This window comes from Corapipo altera, unplaced genomic scaffold (assembly GCF_003945725.1).
Source record: "Corapipo altera isolate COAL_440 unplaced genomic scaffold, ASM394572v1 271, whole genome shotgun sequence".
Classification (NCBI taxonomy): domain Eukaryota; kingdom Metazoa; phylum Chordata; class Aves; order Passeriformes; family Pipridae; genus Corapipo; species Corapipo altera.
Genome location: NW_020884935.1, coordinates 2,575,633 through 2,593,442, shown reverse-complemented (window position 1 = coordinate 2,593,442; position 17,810 = coordinate 2,575,633). Strand labels below are relative to the sequence as shown.

Below are 17,810 nucleotides of genomic sequence, written 5' to 3'. Positions count from 1 at the left end.
CACAACAGCACAGGTTTTAAAGATGGACTGAGCTGCTCTGTGCAAATATAGCAATTTATTTGCCAGTAGGATGATTAGGGAACATATTTTGGTTACAAGCCAGAGGGACTATTTGCAGCTTTAAGTTTTCACTAATTTTTTGTTATTTCTCCCATTTCAAAGACATCAAATATGAGGAATGTGAGGTGGAACTTGATGTGTTCCGTACACTGCGCGGGGGGTGAAATGCAAACTCACCACTGAAAAATACACAGTTGGAGACCAGAGAAGTCTCCTTGTGGAATCTCCCAGGATTAAATATGGGGAAATATTTTTAATAAACCTGATGAATGTAGATATTGTAGTAAACTCCCATCCCCAGCAGTTGTTTATGTGATAGCTCCTACTTTCTTAATTGGCGATACTTTAAGAAAATTTGAATTATGAGGTCATTAAATAAATGCAGAGGAATGCAGAATTATTGACGTTGGCTGTCATGAGATATTTGTAAAAGGAATAAAAATAATTATCGAGATGCCCAAGTAACTTTGTGGTAAACCAAAGTATGTTAACAAGGTTGTGTGCTTGTTTAAACTTCCTTCTAATGAAGTGTTAGCAAACTTTTCAGTTGGATGGAACCACTATTTATTTGAATCTGTTAATTAGTTGAAATGGCTAAAACTAAAGCCCTACAGATGTCCTCCTTTTTTTTTTTTTTTTTTTTCAGTAATTGGAATTAAATGTGTGAGACTTTATTGGCTCGGGCTTTGAAAGAAAAAAATTATTTTCCCTTCGACCTTTGTTTCTGTATTTTAATTAATTCATCCACTGGGCCACCCACGTGCAGGCTGCAATAACCACCCTGCTCAAAAAGTCACCAGTTTTTTTGGGGGCTTGAATGTAAAATCTGTTCAACATCCAGCAGTTGGTTGACAGAGAAATTCTGTGGCCATTCCAAAATACAGGACCCGGTGATGGATGAGCCACGGCCGAGCGGCTCATCCCCGGCCCAGGCGAGGGTTTGGGGGAATATTTGCAAAATAACTCAGGAGAAGAAGATAACATGTTGATCTGTTTATGTTTTAAAATGTGATTGGGGCTTTTTTTTTTCTTTTTTTTCCCCTCCCTGTTCCCTATTAACTTTTTATTGCATTAAAGAGGAATTTTCAGGGGAAAAAAAAACAAACACAACAACCAGCCGGCCGCCGCTGTTTCAAAAGTTCATTTTCGTTTGGTGAGGAGTTGATGGCAATTGAACCAAATCAAGATGCTTATCAGGAGCAGGAATTGTTGGGAAACTTTGGTCTGATGCAGGGAGAAGCTCTAAGAATAAAGCATATTCCATAATAAAACTTTAACTGTGGACATAATTCCGCTGGTCATTAACACCAGGGCTTTTATTTTAGGAGCAGCTCTCACAAAGCCTGACCTGATGTTCTCTTGCTCAGACATTTAGCCTCGATTTTCTTCACTTTTTTATGTCTCTTTGTATTACAGAAGAATTCTTTTTATATGTAAATATAAAAAAAGAGCACCAGGATTCCCTGGCAGCATAATACTGTCTGCCTCACTTTTATTAAAGGAGATCTGGTTTTTGTCAAGAAGACATTTTTGTCTCAGATAAATGGTTCAGGCTGAGCACGGGGCTGGTTTGAGTTTATGCTGGATTCTATTAAAAGGAGAGCAGTAGTTAATGCCACAGATCTATCACTTTTAGCCCCTTTCCACTGATGTTTGACCTTGGCTGTAAGTTGGGGGAGGCTGAGGGGGTTGGTGTTTGTGGGTAGGAACTGAATCAAACCCTACCTTCAGCTCTTTAAGCCATTGGAGATCTCATCAGCCAAGATATCTTTATGATATAATATTCATATTTATAATTATTGCCAAAGCTATTTGTTTTTATGATGATGGGATTACTCTTTCTTAATTGTATTAAGAGTAGGACCGGCTTGATTAGATTTGGGCCCATTTTTTACTTGTGTTACTTTCATGTTTTATTTAAAAACATGTCTCCACTGGGATAAGTGGTGTAATTTGCCTTTAAAGATTAAAATAATTGGAGTCATAATTACTGGTGGCTTCTGTTGAGCAGGACGGAAAATACGGCGGATGAAGAAAAATATGGCATAGGAGGAAAAAGCTGCAGCTTCAGCCCTCAAAGCAGACACTGGTGGCTGGTAGTAAATGTAACAATGCCCTTGGTGTTCTGTCTCTTCATTTTTGAGTGAGATAAAGAGGGTTTGATGACCCTTCTCTCAGTGTTCTGTTGGAGCTGCTTTGGGAGCTGCGGCCTTGGCTCGGCGTGTCCGACCACGGGCTCCGTCCTGGGCAGCTCTTTGGAAAATCCTGTTGCAACTCTCTGGGTAAAACCCTCTTTGGGCATCAGGAATAGCTCATTTATTACAGTTTATTACATTTGTTCCTTTGTTACATTTAGTACAAGTGCTCATTTATTTGTGAGGGTGTCTGGGTTGGAAGAGTCCGAGCGTTCGTTTCTCGTCGGTTGTTTTTTGCCAGCTCTGCAAGGAGGGTCCTCGAGCGCCCTGAGGAGCCTCAGTGAGTGAGTAATGCTCAGATTTATGAACCTTTCCCAGTGAGAGACTTTGTAAGGCCTTTTACTCCTAATAGTAGGGTGGTTAGAGGCCACCACCTTGGAGAACGAAGCCTGGCTGGCGTGAAAAAAATTGCAGCCTGGGGATTCCTGTGGGCTCTGTGAGCTCTGGGAGGGCGAATGAGCTGCTTCCCTTGAGCTCCCCCCCAGCACTTGGGTGTGTTATTAGGGAAATTGTCCCACTGTTGTGATTTCCAGGAAAAATTTCCAGCTCTGCTGTTTGCAGTGGTAAGAAACCATCAGCTGGTTGAAAGGAGCTGGTGAGTGTTGATTTGAGGGGCCATTTGTTACCCTGCAGGTCCCTCCAGCAGCATCTTCCACTTCAGCTCTGCAAGGAGTGGCTCTAAAATCTGTGACATTTGTGTGACAGAGGCCTAGGATGATTTTTAATTGTTGCACAGCTCCAGTTGAATCCTTGTCCACCCGAAATCTGTGCAATTCAATCCATCCAGCTCTATACAAACCCTGCTGTTGTACTGAGGTACTTAAATCCATATAAAGATCTCTAATACAGAAAATAATGTATTCCTAAGGCATCATGTGTGCCATCAGCATAATTTTGACTTCCTTAGGTTGTAGTAAAAGGGGAAAATCACCCTGGGATTTAAAGCTGTGCAAGCTCTGACCTGGGATGGGAACCAGGCTTTGGGTTGGTGGCATCTTAGGGAGGGACATTCCCAAAGAGGCTCTTTGGTTGCTGATGTTAAATCTAATCCCTTGGATTTTATTTTTTTTCCCTCCTTCCTTTGTAGTGTTGGAATTGTAAAAAGGGACATGTGCTTTCCCCAACTGTGCAGGAGGGCAGGGGAAGGATGTGACAAATCCTGAAAACTTAAATAGAAATTGGTGATTTTTTAAACAAAGCACTTTTTCTCTGTTCCTAAAACGTTTTCATGCTGATTTGAAAAAGATGAAGAACATTTTTTTTCAGTGTTCTGAAACAGCAAGTGCTGTTTCCATGTGTGTTTCCAAAGGCAGATTGTCCATCCTGTGGTCAGTCCTGGGCAGGGACACGGATCAGGTGTCCACAGAGGGTGTGGGGTGGCACCATCACAGCCCTGAGTGTCACATTCTCCAAGGATTTCCACATTTTTGAGTAATGAAGGTGCTTCTGTGTTTTTGGGTTGGTTTTTTTTTTTTTTTTAAATATATTTTTTAAATTTACTTGGCCAGAGCAGGAGATGAACACATTTGAGTTTAAATCTGAAAGCTCCTCCTAAGGGCTGGTTTTGCTGGACCTGTAAATCAGCTTTTACAGTGAAAAGTGGAGCTTTTTAAAAACTCCTTTTTGGAGTGGTTTTTTTCAGGAAGATAATTTTAAGCAGTGATTGGCAGAAAAAGCATGGAATCTGTTAACATTTCCTACAGGTATAGATTTGGGCTTTATTGTGTTCTCAGAGTGGTGTAACTGAGGTGTCTGACAACTTTTAATGTTGTGGCATTTTTGCTTTGTATCGTATTTCCAGAGGAAAAATATTTAAAGATCATCTTACTGTGCAGAGTAAAAAGAGGAATATTCCCCTGTCTGCTGGACAGGGAGTGATAACAGCAGTGCATTTATCACTTTTATTTTTTCTTAAATAAAACCACGTCGAATTAATCCAGTTCACAGCCTGCACGTGAATTATCCTGTAAAGCTGTTTTTTAGCAGTGATTTAGGTGCTGTTGATACCTACACGTTTCTAGATTAAATATTTTTATCAAACCATGACAGCAGGCCAAAAATAAAAAAATAAAAAAATAAATAAAAAAAATAAAGATCTCTTTTGTAAAGCTGGTTCATGGTGTTAGTTTACAATTTGAGCGAAACGTTGAGGCTGTGAGGAGATGATGTGTGGGAGCCAGAGCTGCTGCAGGCTGAGGGGAGAAGAGGCTCTCTTTGAAGAGCCCTTCGGAAGATCTCCAGACCCTTTGGTTTCGTGGTTCTGGAGCGAGCACGAAATGCTGACGAGGGGGAAGCAAAAGCCATAATTGTGTGGGGGGACAGTGCCAAGGCAGCTGAGCAGCCAGAGCCAGGCAGGGCCGACTCTCCGGCCCCGTTACGTGACTGCCTTAAACACTTAAAGATGAGCCCCTCTTTTTGAAGCACAGAAATATCCCCGAATCATTTCGATATCTGCTCGGAGTAGGAAGTATTAAAAACCTTCAGATTGTTTTGGAAGCAGCAGACAAATTATTGCAGCCTCCTGTTAAGGAGGTGGTTTTTGCTCGCCACAGAACCCCCTTTTTAAAGCCCTTCTCTGACAGATCTTTCCCTTTGTTTTGCTTAATTTAGTCTTGAAAATGATGTAATCAAGGAATAAAATACCCCTGCAGCTCTTGCGTGTGTTGTGCCCACACAAATTTTGGTTCTTTTCTATAAATCTAAGAATATCTTTGCTTTTCATTCAGTGAGACATTGATATGTGTCCCTTTGAATGTCCTCACAGTCAGCTTTAGTTTTGACTGGCTGAGTTTTTTCAGCTTCAAATTGGCTTTTGTTTAAAAACCCCGAAAGCTCATTCTTTGTCCTTTTCTCTGGAAGATGTTGCACAGCACTGATCCCAGTCCAGGTATTTTCCACTGAATTTCCCACTCTTGTGAAAACTCCTATCTTTTAATTCCTTTTTTTATTCACAGGAAGGTATTTTATGAAAGCATGATTTTTTTAAAGGGGTTTTGGTGAACAACTCCTTGTAATCATTTTATCTGATGTTCACTGAGGCAGTTTCAGGACAGAGAAAATTCCTGTTAGCTGCTATTTCCAGTGCAGCTGCTTCCATCCACATTCCCAGCCCCTGGCATCTCTTGCATCCATTGGAAATGCAGATCCCTCTAATGTTCCCACCTGTGTGACTGATGAAAAGCAAACCCACTTTTTGGGGGGTTTTGGTCTGGTTTTCCACTCACTTGCCCTGTGTGCTTTGAATCGTTCCAGAGAAAATTCTGGTTTATTTAAGGATTAAATATCCCCTTTTCTTTAAAAGTCTCTGTGCTGCCTCTTGTTTTCCCTTCTACTGTGTGACTCCTGTTGTTGCCTACAGAAAATCATGTGTTTAAAGAACTCTGTGCCCTCTCCAGTGGAATTCCAATGATCCTCCTTCTGTGATTCCAGGGAGCCTGGTGGGATGGGAGCTCCTGCCATCTTGGTGGGATGGGAGCTGGAGGAGCAGCAGAATTCCCTCACAAATTTAGGGGCAATAGACCCCTCCATTATGGGCATCCAGAGAGGTCCCAGCCCTTTTGCTTCAGCCAAGGGAAGTGGAAACCTCAAATATCTCTTCCTGCACAGCACAGAGAGTCCTGTTGGAATGAGCTGCTGCACAGGCAGAAGTAAATCATGGAGCAAAACAGGAATATTTCACTGTTTTGTCCTATTTGAATAGGAAATCAGGTATAACAAGCATAATCCTCACTAGTTATTGGAGCAGTGAAAAAACTCCAGAGGGTTGTGTTATATTGTTATATGTGACTTGTTATATATGTTATATATTGCAGTTTTATTGGCTATGCTCCACTCTGGACATCTCATAAACCAATCCCTGTGGCAGTAAGGTGGCTTTTTCCCTCAGGTGTGTTCTTCCCTGCTGACCCCTGGCTCTGTCCCTGTTCCAGGTGCTGGTGAGCGAGGACTCGGACAGCGACGGCATCGTGGCCCATTTCCCTGCCCATGAGAAGCCCATTTGCTGCATGGCCTTTAACCCCAGTGGTAAGAGATTTTCCTGCTTCCTGTGATGGCTGTAAACAAGATGCAGACAGTAAATGTTGTAGGGATGTGTTCCAGGGCTTTGGAGGAATTGCAGGTCCCACTGTGACCCCTGCAGGTGCCCAGCTCCGTGCCCTGCTCGGTGCTGGATGTGTCATATTTGGGGTAGTTTGTCTTTTCTGGGAATTTCAAACTTTAGCAGCTGTTGTACCCTGGTAAAAGTCAGGAGGTTCAGTCTGTCCCTTCCTGTAATTTGTCTTTTCTGGGGATTTCAAACTTTAGCAACTGTTGCACTCTGGTAGAAGTCAGGAGGTTCAGTCTGTCCCTGAGGAATTCCCATCTGTTGGAATCTTGCCAGCCAGGTACCCAGATGTTGTGGTCCACAGGTATCCAGAGGATACCAGCACATGGGTTGGATTATAAACTCCTCCATAAATATGAAAATAACATCGTTTTGCTGGTTTTAAAAGTAACTTCCACTGCCATGATCTGGTTGTTGATTCTGCCCTCTCTCCTGGGTGAAATAACTCTAATCTCAAAATACTTGTAAGAAACTCCTCAAAATTACCTCTTTCTCTCCATCCTCTGTATAAATAAACAGTGACTGTGAGCAGCAGAGAGATATACAAACCTTGTGGATTAATAAATCTTATTAACCTGACAATTAACATGTTCATTATCTGTAGACAAATAACATTTTGGCTGATGTCAGGGAGGTGGTCAGGGAATCAGCAGCTTCCACTTGCCTAAATTAACAATTTCTGTAATGCAGCAAATGCCATGAAGATCATGAGGGTGAAGTCACATTTCAGAGAATAAAACTCCATGTCTGTCATTTATGTTTTCACTTTTACTGACCAGTTGGTGTTATTCTGACACCCCATCTGTTGTGTCAGAACTCTTTAATAGAGCTGTGCAGTTCACAGGGTTTTTACTGGGAGTTTGTGACAGAAAAAGCTGTATTCTCATCTGGCTGGGTTTTCTTCTAGGAGGATTTTTTTGTGGAATTCTGTGCACTGAAGTGAGAATCAACTATTTCAGAGCAGTCATTTTGCTCTGTGCCCTGGAAGCAGGATGATACCCAGGGTTGAGCAGTGCTAATTAGGTGAAAATAAATACAGCTGCCTGAATTAGGATGGTTTATGGATATTATTTAAATGCCTCCTTAAGACAGTTTTTAGGATTTATAAATTTAAGGGCAGCAGAATGTTTATAGAAAACCAAATTAACTTATTTTTAAAATGGAAGGGTATTTTTGCAGATGACTGGAATATTTTTCTTGGGATCAAATTCTTTGTGATTGCTCAGGTGCTGCAATGACAGTAATTTGTGTGTGATGGAGCAGGGTGAGACCTTTTTTAATTGGTGTTGTTTTTGGCTGTCAGCTCGGGGGTGTTTGCAGGAGGGAGGGGGATCATCCCTCGTGTCCTGGGCACTGCAAGAGCAAACCAGGAGAAAACTCTTCTCCAACCAGAGCAGCACTTAGCCCAGGGTTCTGTGCTCTTTATTTAACATCAAGGCAGGGTTTTGTTTGAAGCCAGGGCTGTAACATCATCTCAATCCATTCTGTAGTGGTATATTGGCAATCAAGCCGAGCTCATTACAGACAACAAAACAAGAGGTGGCTTTTGATACTGTCCTTGGCTGCTTGCAGGGAAAAACCACTTCTGCTCCTCATTTCAAGCCCAGCAACTGCAAACTTGGGCTGTAAAGGCAAACAGGGAACTCTGCTCTGTTTCACTGTGCTGTTTTATTCTCTGATAAATTTAATTTCATCACATCTCAGCCCACAGGCCAATGAGCTGCCCAGGGGTTCAGCTCTGTGAAAACCAGCAGGTTTGTGTTTAAAAAAAATCCCAAATAAAACCATCAGTGACACTGGAAGGCACTGAAGGTCAGTGGAGATGGAAGATAGATATGATTTTTGTGTACTGAACTAGTGCCACAGCCCCTTCAAGCTCTATTTTAAAGGAATCAGTTGCCAGTAAGTTCCTTTTATTTTTTTGTTTCTGCTCTGTATTTTTTCATGCTGAACAAGGAGCTTGCTGGGGACAAGTTAACTGTGATAAAATAAGAGTGCAGAATGGGTGGGTATTGTGAGAGCAGCTCCTTGGGAATATATTGCTGCACTGCTGGATCTCCAGAAACAATCCAACGGGAGGAAGGAGGCTCCCTGAAGTCGGTAAATGACAGTCAGAGTTGGTTTTTTTCCCCCAAATACATCTTTTTTGAGGTATTCAAAGGAACTAATGTGCAGTCAGCTTTTTCTGGTATTAGATCTGTGGCTGCTCTGAAAATCTGGGTGAATAAAAAAAATAACAAACCTGAAATATCCCTTCTGAACATACTTAGGGGGCACCATAAGTTGTTTTTTCCCTGCTGCCCTGGATCTCTCTCTCTTCCAGACCCTTCTGGTCATAACAGCTTCTGAGGCAGCTGATTTTTAGGGAGACTGTAAAAGTCTCAGGCTAAAACATGCAGCAAATCATGTTTATCATTAAAGGGAAAACAGGAAAAAAAAGCCATAAAGCAGAAAATTTCAGTCCCTGGTAGTTCAGGTTTTCTCTTTTTTTCCTGTGCACAGCAAATTTTAATTTTTAAGAAAAGTTGATGGTTTATACAGGGAATGGGTTGCTGGGGATTTTTTGGGGGGTGGAGGGGAGAGAAGGGTTTCTGCTGCAGCTGAAAATGTGCAGCCAGGCATCTCATGCCCAAAATTCCTATGGAATTCCTAAAAGCCAGGTCCCTTCCTACGTTGTTATGGGCTCTGTGCTCGACATTTTTCATTTTAATGGGTAAGACGTGGAGTGGGGCAATAAAAGGGAGCAAGGACTGCTCCTCCCTGGCTGTTTGCTGCTGCTGGAGGCTTTGGGAAGCAGACATGGAATGCTAAGGGGGTCCTTATCCCAGTGGGAAGAACAGGAAGGATGATTTGAACCCCCTGAACCCCTCCCTGTGCCGTGGTGGTGTCGCTGTGGGGACACTGGTTCTACTGGTGACTGTGACATCCTTGCTCTGCTCTGGGAAATGTGCTTGATAAATCCAGTCCCAAGTTCCCAGTTCAACTCACCTGGCACTTCTGGTTGTTCTCTTTTTTTAGTATTCAGAATATGAGTGTTTCCTGTACCATTTTCTTCCACGGTGTCACAGTTTTTCTCTACATTTTTAAGTCAAAATGGAGATTATTTATACAATATGCCAAAAGTGGTGGCTTTTGTGACTTACAGGAGGATAAAATCCCTCTTCTGGAGCACTCCTCTTTTGATTTCTTTTAGACATCCATCCAATATTGAATAAATAATGTTCTAATAATGATTTAGCATTTCCAACTGCCATGCAAGAGATGCTGTGGGTTGTCAGGAGACAGGGATCTGTGAGTTTTTGAGGAGCTTTGGGTGATCACTGCTGATGTGCAGAGGCTTTTGAGTGCTCTTGGTTACAGTTTCCAGTGGATTGGGGAATAATAATGATGGTAATCATAACAATAATGTTATTATTATTAATTCTTCACCCTGCTCCACTGAAGTCCCACAGGATGGTCCATGGGAGCAGCTGCTGCAGCAGAGTCACAGCCCCACGTCCCCCCCTTGGTTCTGAACAGAGACTTTAAGCCTTTTCTGAAAACTTTTTAAGATGAGAATAAATAATACAAAGAAGTGGAGTAATATTAATTATCTGGGGGCTTTATTAATGTCCCTCTGGCAGGGATGTTGATGCAGTGGAAGCAAGAGGCTTGTACTGACCAAGAGGCTCTAGGAACAGTTACTTTAATTCACTTATTAAATGAAAATCACATTAAGCTTTTGTGTGTGGATGCTTTTAGTCAGCCTTAACATTGGCTTGATTTATTTTAGCTTGAATATTCAGTTTTGGCTGAATTGGAGGCCAGCTTACTGTGGGCAGAGTGTCCAGACAAAAAACCATCGTGCTGGTTACTAATTCCCAGTGGGTAATTTAAATTAATTATTCAGGCTGCAGAAGTGTGGATCTGCTCCCAACCTGTGCATCATATTTTCCTTGGAAGTGTCCAAGGCCAGGTTGGATGGGACTTGGAGCAACCTGGGCTGGTGGAAGGTGTCCCTGCCCATGGCAGGGGGTGGGACTGGATGAGCTTTAAGGTCCCTTCCAGCCCAGCTCATTCCATGTACAACCAGTAACAGTTTTATAACCAGTAAAACCTCTCTGTTACACGAGGTAAAGCAGCAGCATTGACACCAAGGTCTCTTATTTATTATGGTTGAATTTTTGCCATTATTAAAATGCAGCCAGGAGGAAAAAAAAAAAAAAATAGGTAAATATTTTCCTGGTTATTAAGATGTTTTTCTATCAGTGCAAGATTATGCGAGAATTTATCATTAGGAGGCTTTGAACTTTTATGGGTCTGTAATATTTATATATATTTTTATATATTTAGATTTTATACTTGTTTGTCTAATTAAGAAACCAGTTGGAGAATGACGTGGTCATTAGAGCCTCTCTGCTACTTAATGTAAAGCTCATTATTTAAACTCTGGATGGAGGTGACCTGGACTAGGTTTTGGAAGTCCACAAAAGGCAGGAAGCCCCAGAGGGGGGTCACTGAAATGAAGATGTTTACAGCAAAGCCTCCAAGCTTTTAACGTGTTGGGGAGAGGCTGCCAGGAATTGTGAGTGTGTGCAGGGCTGGGAACGGGAGAGGGAAGGGAAGGATTAAATGTTACAGTTGGAAAGGGTTCTCAGTGATAAACTGGATTAGTCTGAACTGGAGAGTGTCTAGACTGGAGACTGAGGGAACCCAGCAAATATCCTCATTTTTCATTAAGTTGTATTAGAAACTGATTTCCAAAGGAGGGAAAAAAACCTCACCAGTTGTGGTGTCCATGAAAGTTAATTCCCTTTGTTCCTGTCCCATCCCACCCGGAGCAGGGGCTGCCAGGGAAATTCCCTGCATGGCTTCACTCACATGCTTTGGGTTATTGCTGCTCCTTTGCTTTTTGGTCCAAAGAATTCACTCTTTCACTTTCATGTAAGGTCCTGGGATTGGAGCAAAGTTGTGGAAGCAAATACCCAGGGTTGAGGCGGGACTGGGAATTAGGGCTGCAGTGGGATTTGGGACTGGGAATTAGGGCTGCAGTGGGATTGGGGAGATTTAAGTCTCCCTCCTGTTTTTATTTTTTATTTCAATATAATAATATCAGTTATTTGGAAGTTGAATTTCCACATATTTAAAATCAATAGGTTTTATTTTTATTTTTTGAATTAAAAAACACAGAAAGCAAACAGTGGTTACTTTTGGAGGGCTGTGAGGTGCTCGTTCTTATCTTTTCACAAACCACACCTGAGGGCTGAGGAGAGGAGGGTGGTGCATCTTTGAAAGACACACCAATGTGCTGTAATTTTTTTGCAAACTATATTTATCTGTGTTTTCCTCCATATATTTCAAAACAAATTGAAAATTCTGGCTCCCTTACTATCCTAATGTTTAATCCTCAGTTCTTTGTGTCTACAATTTTAAAAGGACGTGGCTCCCTTTGCCCTGTTCTGAATGGATTCCTTTCAGGGATGTTCAGGTTCCTGATTCTCTAATTAATATTAATCCTGTGCATTCTGGAAAGGTGTTTTTTAATTAATTTTTATAAAGACATATTAAAAACAATAATACTTTTTGAGGACAACGAGTCGGTTTTGGGGAGTCCGTGGAGCAGCAGAGGCTTCGTGTCTCACCCCTCTGGGTGGGGTTTTTGTGTCATTCTGGAATGCCTTTCTGAGTAGTTCCTAAAACATGAATCCTCTGGTCCCTGGATATGTTGGAGTGGACTCTGGGCTGCCACACAGCCGTGTTTTATAGACACAAAATCCTGCTGGCTCGTGTGTGAGGGCAGTGATGGAACTCGACACAAACACCATCCGTGTCCGGGTGAGGAACCCCCAGGAAATCACTGCCTGCTGTTTGCTGCCCACAACTCAGAGGGCAGTAAAATCCAGTCAAAATCCAGTAAAAATCCAGTCAAAATCTGGTAAAAATCCAGTCAAAATCCAGTAAAATGTCCCTGATTTAACTGTGCCAGAGGAAGTGCAGAGCAGACCCCGCTGCTCGTGGCATCGCAGGACGTGGCGAAGCCGTTGTGGGCCGTCCAGCCCGACAGCTGCATTCAGTTTGTTTTCCAATTTCTGCCTGCCTTTCTTGTTTATTAGCTGTGACTCTGGGGTCAGAATTAAAACAAATATTTTAATGACAGCGGGGATGGTGTTGGCTGGAACCCCCCGGCCGGGGCTCCAGCTGGGAGGGGAGAGGGAGCCCCGTCCGGCGGGGCCGGAGTCGCCCTCGGTGGGGCTTCTCCAAGTGGGATCTCTGTAAATCACAGCCCTGGTCAAGCCTTCAATCTGCTTTTTAGTCCTCTTAGCAAGCTGGACATGCTTAAAAGATCTGGGTTTCGGGAGGGAGGACCCTTTTATCCATTTTTGCCACGTTGGAAACGAACAGAATCCTCTCTTCATTCGGGCAGCTCGGAGGTATAAAGGCCTTTATGAACTGTGATAATTAAAACCAACTTGTGTGTAAATTATACACATCTCTCCATACTGCAGGAATTGTTGTATGTGCTTTTAAGAGTAATTTTAGAGTCTGTTGGGCTGCAGCTTTATTTCAGTCAATTGTCTTTACTTCACCACATTTAAAGGCGAATTATGGATGTTTTATTTGTGCTAAAGCTGAATATGAGTTGCTAAATTCATTGTTGTCTACACTTGGGCAAGTTCTCTACAGCCATAGATAATACAATAAAAACAGAGTCTGTAAGGAAGGAAATCAGATCAGTGCTTCAGAAATCAGTTCCAGACAGGGGTTTCTACCTTGTTTACCAGTTCTGTTACCCAAATTTCATGATAAACTGGAAGTTTCCTCTCCACTCTCCAGGAAAACAGAAAATTTTATAGCTGTACCAAGACTGAATTAAATTTTATAAACACTGATCTGAAAGTATTGATTTTTTTTTTTATTATTTTAACTTTTTATTTAAACGTGGAACAAACGAGTTTTTAATATCTTTGCGTTCCTTGCCAGTGTTTCGAAGAAGGCAGGAAGGAAATTATTTAAAATTTGAAAGTTCTGGAGGTGAAGGGTTTAATTCAGATGACACAGGGGTAGAACTTGGAGAATTTCTTTTCCCCTCCCTCCTCATGTGAGTACTGGAAATGATGCTGGGCTGGGAAACGGGAGCTTCAGCCTTTCAGTCTGGACCAGCTGCTTTAGAAATGCTACCAACGAGCCTGGGAATAACCAAACCCCTCATTTTTATTTCTGTTCTCCACCTTTATTATTTTTTTGAAGGCTGAAATCTCTTGCCTGCAGTGATGTCTTTAGTCTGCAGGACGTGGCTCGTGTGGGACAGAATTTTCGAGGTGGGAAAGTGGAACTTCTCTGTGAGTCAGGGTTGTAGCTGACACATGCATTCTGTTTATTTGGAAACAGAATTTTATTATAAAATCGGGATTTTTTTAGGATTTATGGAAATATGAACCACTAGGATGAATATTCTTTTTAGGTTAGCTCGAGTTGCTGATTGGACTGGGTTTGACACAACAAATAAATGTGTTACAACAGTTTATTCCCTCCCAGCTCCAGGGTTTCCCTTTTGCAGTTGAGCTGGGACTGGCTGATTCCAACTGGGATTGTGGCTTTAGGCTCCACTGGAGGGCTGTCACTGCTGTGCTTTTATTCCTTATTTCCAGGAGCATCCATACAAACGTATCTGTTACTTGGGTTTGTTTTGGGAGTCGGGTCAAGGGGAGAAGTTGACACGTCTGTTTGAAGGTTGTTTAAATCCTTCATTCCTGTTTTTGGCAGGTTTGTGCCTCGTTTCTCAGTGGGTCTGGGGAGGGAAAACTGCACTGCCAAGAACTATATGTACAACAAACCCAGTAGGTGGCTGTGGGCAGCCAGGAAAGATGAGAATTATCCTCTATTTGATTTTTTTTTTTTTTTTAAGAGGTTGTGCTTCAACTGCCAATTTGTTAAGGTGAGTGAGTAGCCTTAGAGCCTCTGAAAAGGACATTTTGTTACAAAGGCTTCCTGGTGGTCTTCTCCTGGGACAGTGTTTCTCAATGAAAGCTTTTCTCCACACTGAATTTCCAGAGGCAGGATTGTGTCCTGGCTTGTCACCCTTTTAGAGGGAGCTACAGACCCAATATTTTTCGGTACAAGCCCTTAAAAACAAACTGAAAATACAATAATTAAAACATTTCTGTAGCTGTAGCAGAGTCCACACTGGATTGGGAGTAGCACCAGCTTTTGAATGGATGGGAGGGGGCAAGTGCATTCCAATATACATAATTAATAAGTATTATTACATATATTGCATAGAAAAGTGTGAATTCACACACCTTGCATGTGCAGAATGGGATGAGTTTTTGGACCTTTACCTGAGGCTGGAAAGATGGAGGCTGTAAGACTTGATCCATATGGAATTAATGGCAAGGTGGTAAAAAAGATTCCAGAGAAATGGGTTTGGAGAGGAAGAAATGAGTCCTTCAAGCAAGATTCTCAGTTAGTAAGCAGCCAAAAGATGGTGCTGATTTATACATACCTGGGTTGTTGTTTTTTTTTTTTCTTTTAATTGTGGTAAATAAATGATCTGCTTTCCAGGAGTGTTGCTCCTGCCAGCTTAGCAGCTGGGAGCTGTGAAGTGCAACACATTGAAAATTGAAAATAATTACGCTTCCTTGGCTACAAAAGAGATTTTTCCACCCATTAATAACGAGAAAATTAATGTTGGGCCAGCAGTAAAACAGATTAAACTGTGTCCCCTTTAGGATGCTTGACTACACCTTTAACAGACCTGAAATTGCTCTGATTATTGAAATGTTCTGTACTGAAACATGACGGTGGCCTTGAGTTAATTGTTAAAGGGGCTGAAATTGGAACATCCCTGCAGAAGTTTTTCCCATTGAAAAGAGCAAGTGGGCAGAAAAGCACTCATCTGGAGGGAAATGAGCTGTAATTATTTAATGACAGAATAATGACTTATTTTCCTATTTATTTTGACTTTTGTTTTTCAACTTGAATTATTACCTTGTCCTGAGCATTACAGTGTCTAGAAATCTCCAGAGTACAGTCACAGGGAGTTATTTATTCACAAAATAATAGTTTATTGTTCTTCCCTTCCTTTTGACTCGCTGGGATTTTTTAAAAAATATTTATTTTACATATATTGGGTATCTTTATGTCCTTGTGTTTCTTTTGTGGTGAATTTTTGTTAAAATCAGAATTTCTTTGTTTGGTTAAGTGTCTTTGGGACCAAAATTTTGCAACTGGAGCAGAGGTTACACGTGGAGTCTCCCTGGGCTGAGCAGCACTGATGTTTGGCAGTATTTTGACTCCCATCAGCCTGGGAGAGGAGTGAAGTGAATATAAATAAAGCTCCTGTTCGTAGGTCGGGTCAGATGCTTCACTAAACCATACAAACTTTGTCACATCTTAACAAGATACGTCTGCAACTTCTGCCAGAGAGCTGCAGTGGAGCAGGAGGCTGTGCAAGGAGCATGGGGAAAGTGGGAATGCCGGGAGAAATCCGTGTGGACTGAGTCAGGAGCAACTGGAAGTCAGAGTGGTTCTTCTGAGCGCTCTGATCCTGGAGTTTGGAAACCTGCAAAGCGTTGAATGGGATCAAAGTTCATATTTAAAATCTGAGAAGGTCATATTTTTAATCAATTGTGCAGATAGTTTGTGCAGTGACTGAACTGGTCTGTCCATGGCTGTGCGTGGAAATGGAAGAGTTTCCTTCCCAATGAAGCATATCCGTGGATTCTCATGCCTTCCATGCAGATGTGTGCCTGCCTTCCCAACCCTGCCCTTGGTGTTTTGGAAAGGAATCCCACCCAGGTCGGACGTGTCGAGTCCTTCAGTGAGTGGTGACAGAATGACATCGTTTTGGGAGGCGGGAAACCCTCCTGTCCCTCTGAAACTGGGAATTTAGAATCACAGAATACTGGGAGTTGGAAGGGATCCCTGAGGATCATCGAGATCCAGCGAGTGGCCCATCTGGGCTCAGCCCCCCAGCCTTGGTGTTCCCAGCACCATCCTCTGCCCATCAGAGCTCAAAACTCCCCGTGAAGCTCCAGCCCGAGGTGAAGCCTCTAGGGCCTCGTTTGTCCGGGCGATCGGCAGCTCTGCAATTCGGGAGGTGTTATAAATAGGATGTGGTGGGGTGCTGGGGCTGCTCAGCTCTCCCAGCTTCCCAGCCCCTGCCCAGAGCAGGCCCTGCTCTCTAATTTGCCGCCGGGGCTGCCCCGCTGACGCCGAGCTGCCAAGGGTTCTGTGCCGGCACAGCCGCAGGGCCGAGCATCCCGCCCGGGCTCCTTGGGATTGCGGAGAACTCGGTGTACCGGCGGCGACTGCGATCCCACCCTTTAGGCCAAGCCTCATCTATCAAAGCCGGGCCCAGAGCGAGCGAGAGGAAGCTCCCAGATAAACATACAGCAGCGCCTAAACTCCTAATCACTCTGGGCTTCCGCTTCCAGGCCCTATAATTAGAAGTCCTTCTTTTCCTTGTATTCCCAGTTGACGCAAATGCTTTTTGTGGCTTGGCACCTCATTTAGGGCGTGGGCTTAGTTTATGGCCAGGCCAGAGTCTGGTTTAGTCTTCTGATACTGCATAAATAGCTCTTAGCCCACAGTCTACATCTGTACCAGTTTTTCCTTTTATGCATATATTCCCGGTGTTTTTTAAACGTTTCTATCCTGAAAGAAGCTTATTGTTTCCCAAAAAGAATGCAGGAAAAGTAGGAAACTGTGAACTAGGGCAGGTAAAACAGAGCTTTGCTAATTTTTTTTCCCATCTAGGATATCTGTCTCCTCCTTTAAGTATGGATTTTAATCAGCTCCGTGGATTTAAAACAACCACACAGTAAAACAGTCATTAATTTATTCTGGCTGCACCCTCTTACTATGGATAAGCAAAATCAGAATTTTTGCAGTGAGATACATTCTAAATAATGTCTGTTTTACACATAAATTTCCACTGGGTCCTGTGTATGCAAGACTTCAGCTGTTATCTGTTAAACAGGGATTATTGCCAGTTTGAAAAATAAGCAGGAAATCCTCAAGAATTATTCACTTTTCATCTCTGATTATTCATCCCTAAAGTACATCACAAGAGAAAACATTCTGGGCTGAACTTATGGCAGCTTTAACCCGTATTTCCGTCTAAACAACTTTTTGGGAAAACTGTCACAAGGTCTCTTAGAAAGCCCAGTTGAAGTTTCCTGCACTTGAAAGTGAAAGTGTGGTGAGGACCGGGATTCCAGTTCACGTTTCCCCGCTGGGATTAGGTATTCCTGCAGGGAGATGGAGAGAGCAACAAAATGGCTGAGCTGTGATAATGGAAAACTGGGATTCTTCAGCGTGAGGGCTGGAAAATACCGCGGCGAAACCCAAGCGCAGTGTTCTAAACCAGTGGTGATTTATTGTTCGAATAACAGGGGTGAGGAAGACATTTCAAAATGCTGTTTTATAAATACACGTTCTTTCCCATCTGTGGTGTTGTGCTTGGGACCTCC

At 42.6% G+C, this 17,810-nt stretch overlaps 1 protein-coding gene across 11 annotated transcripts in view; it reads left to right on the top strand.

Moving 5' to 3' along the window:
- Nucleotides 1-17,810, top strand: part of BCAS3 (BCAS3, microtubule associated cell migration factor) — a 317,160-nt gene that overhangs the window by 58,331 nt on the left and 241,019 nt on the right. For all 11 annotated transcript variants that reach the window (XM_027660195.1, XM_027660193.1, XM_027660194.1 and 8 more), the window contains one exon: nucleotides 6,185-6,278. In XM_027660195.1, coding sequence (XP_027515996.1) covers nucleotides 6,185-6,278 — 94 coding nt within the window. The remainder of the gene's footprint in view (nucleotides 1-6,184; nucleotides 6,279-17,810) is intronic.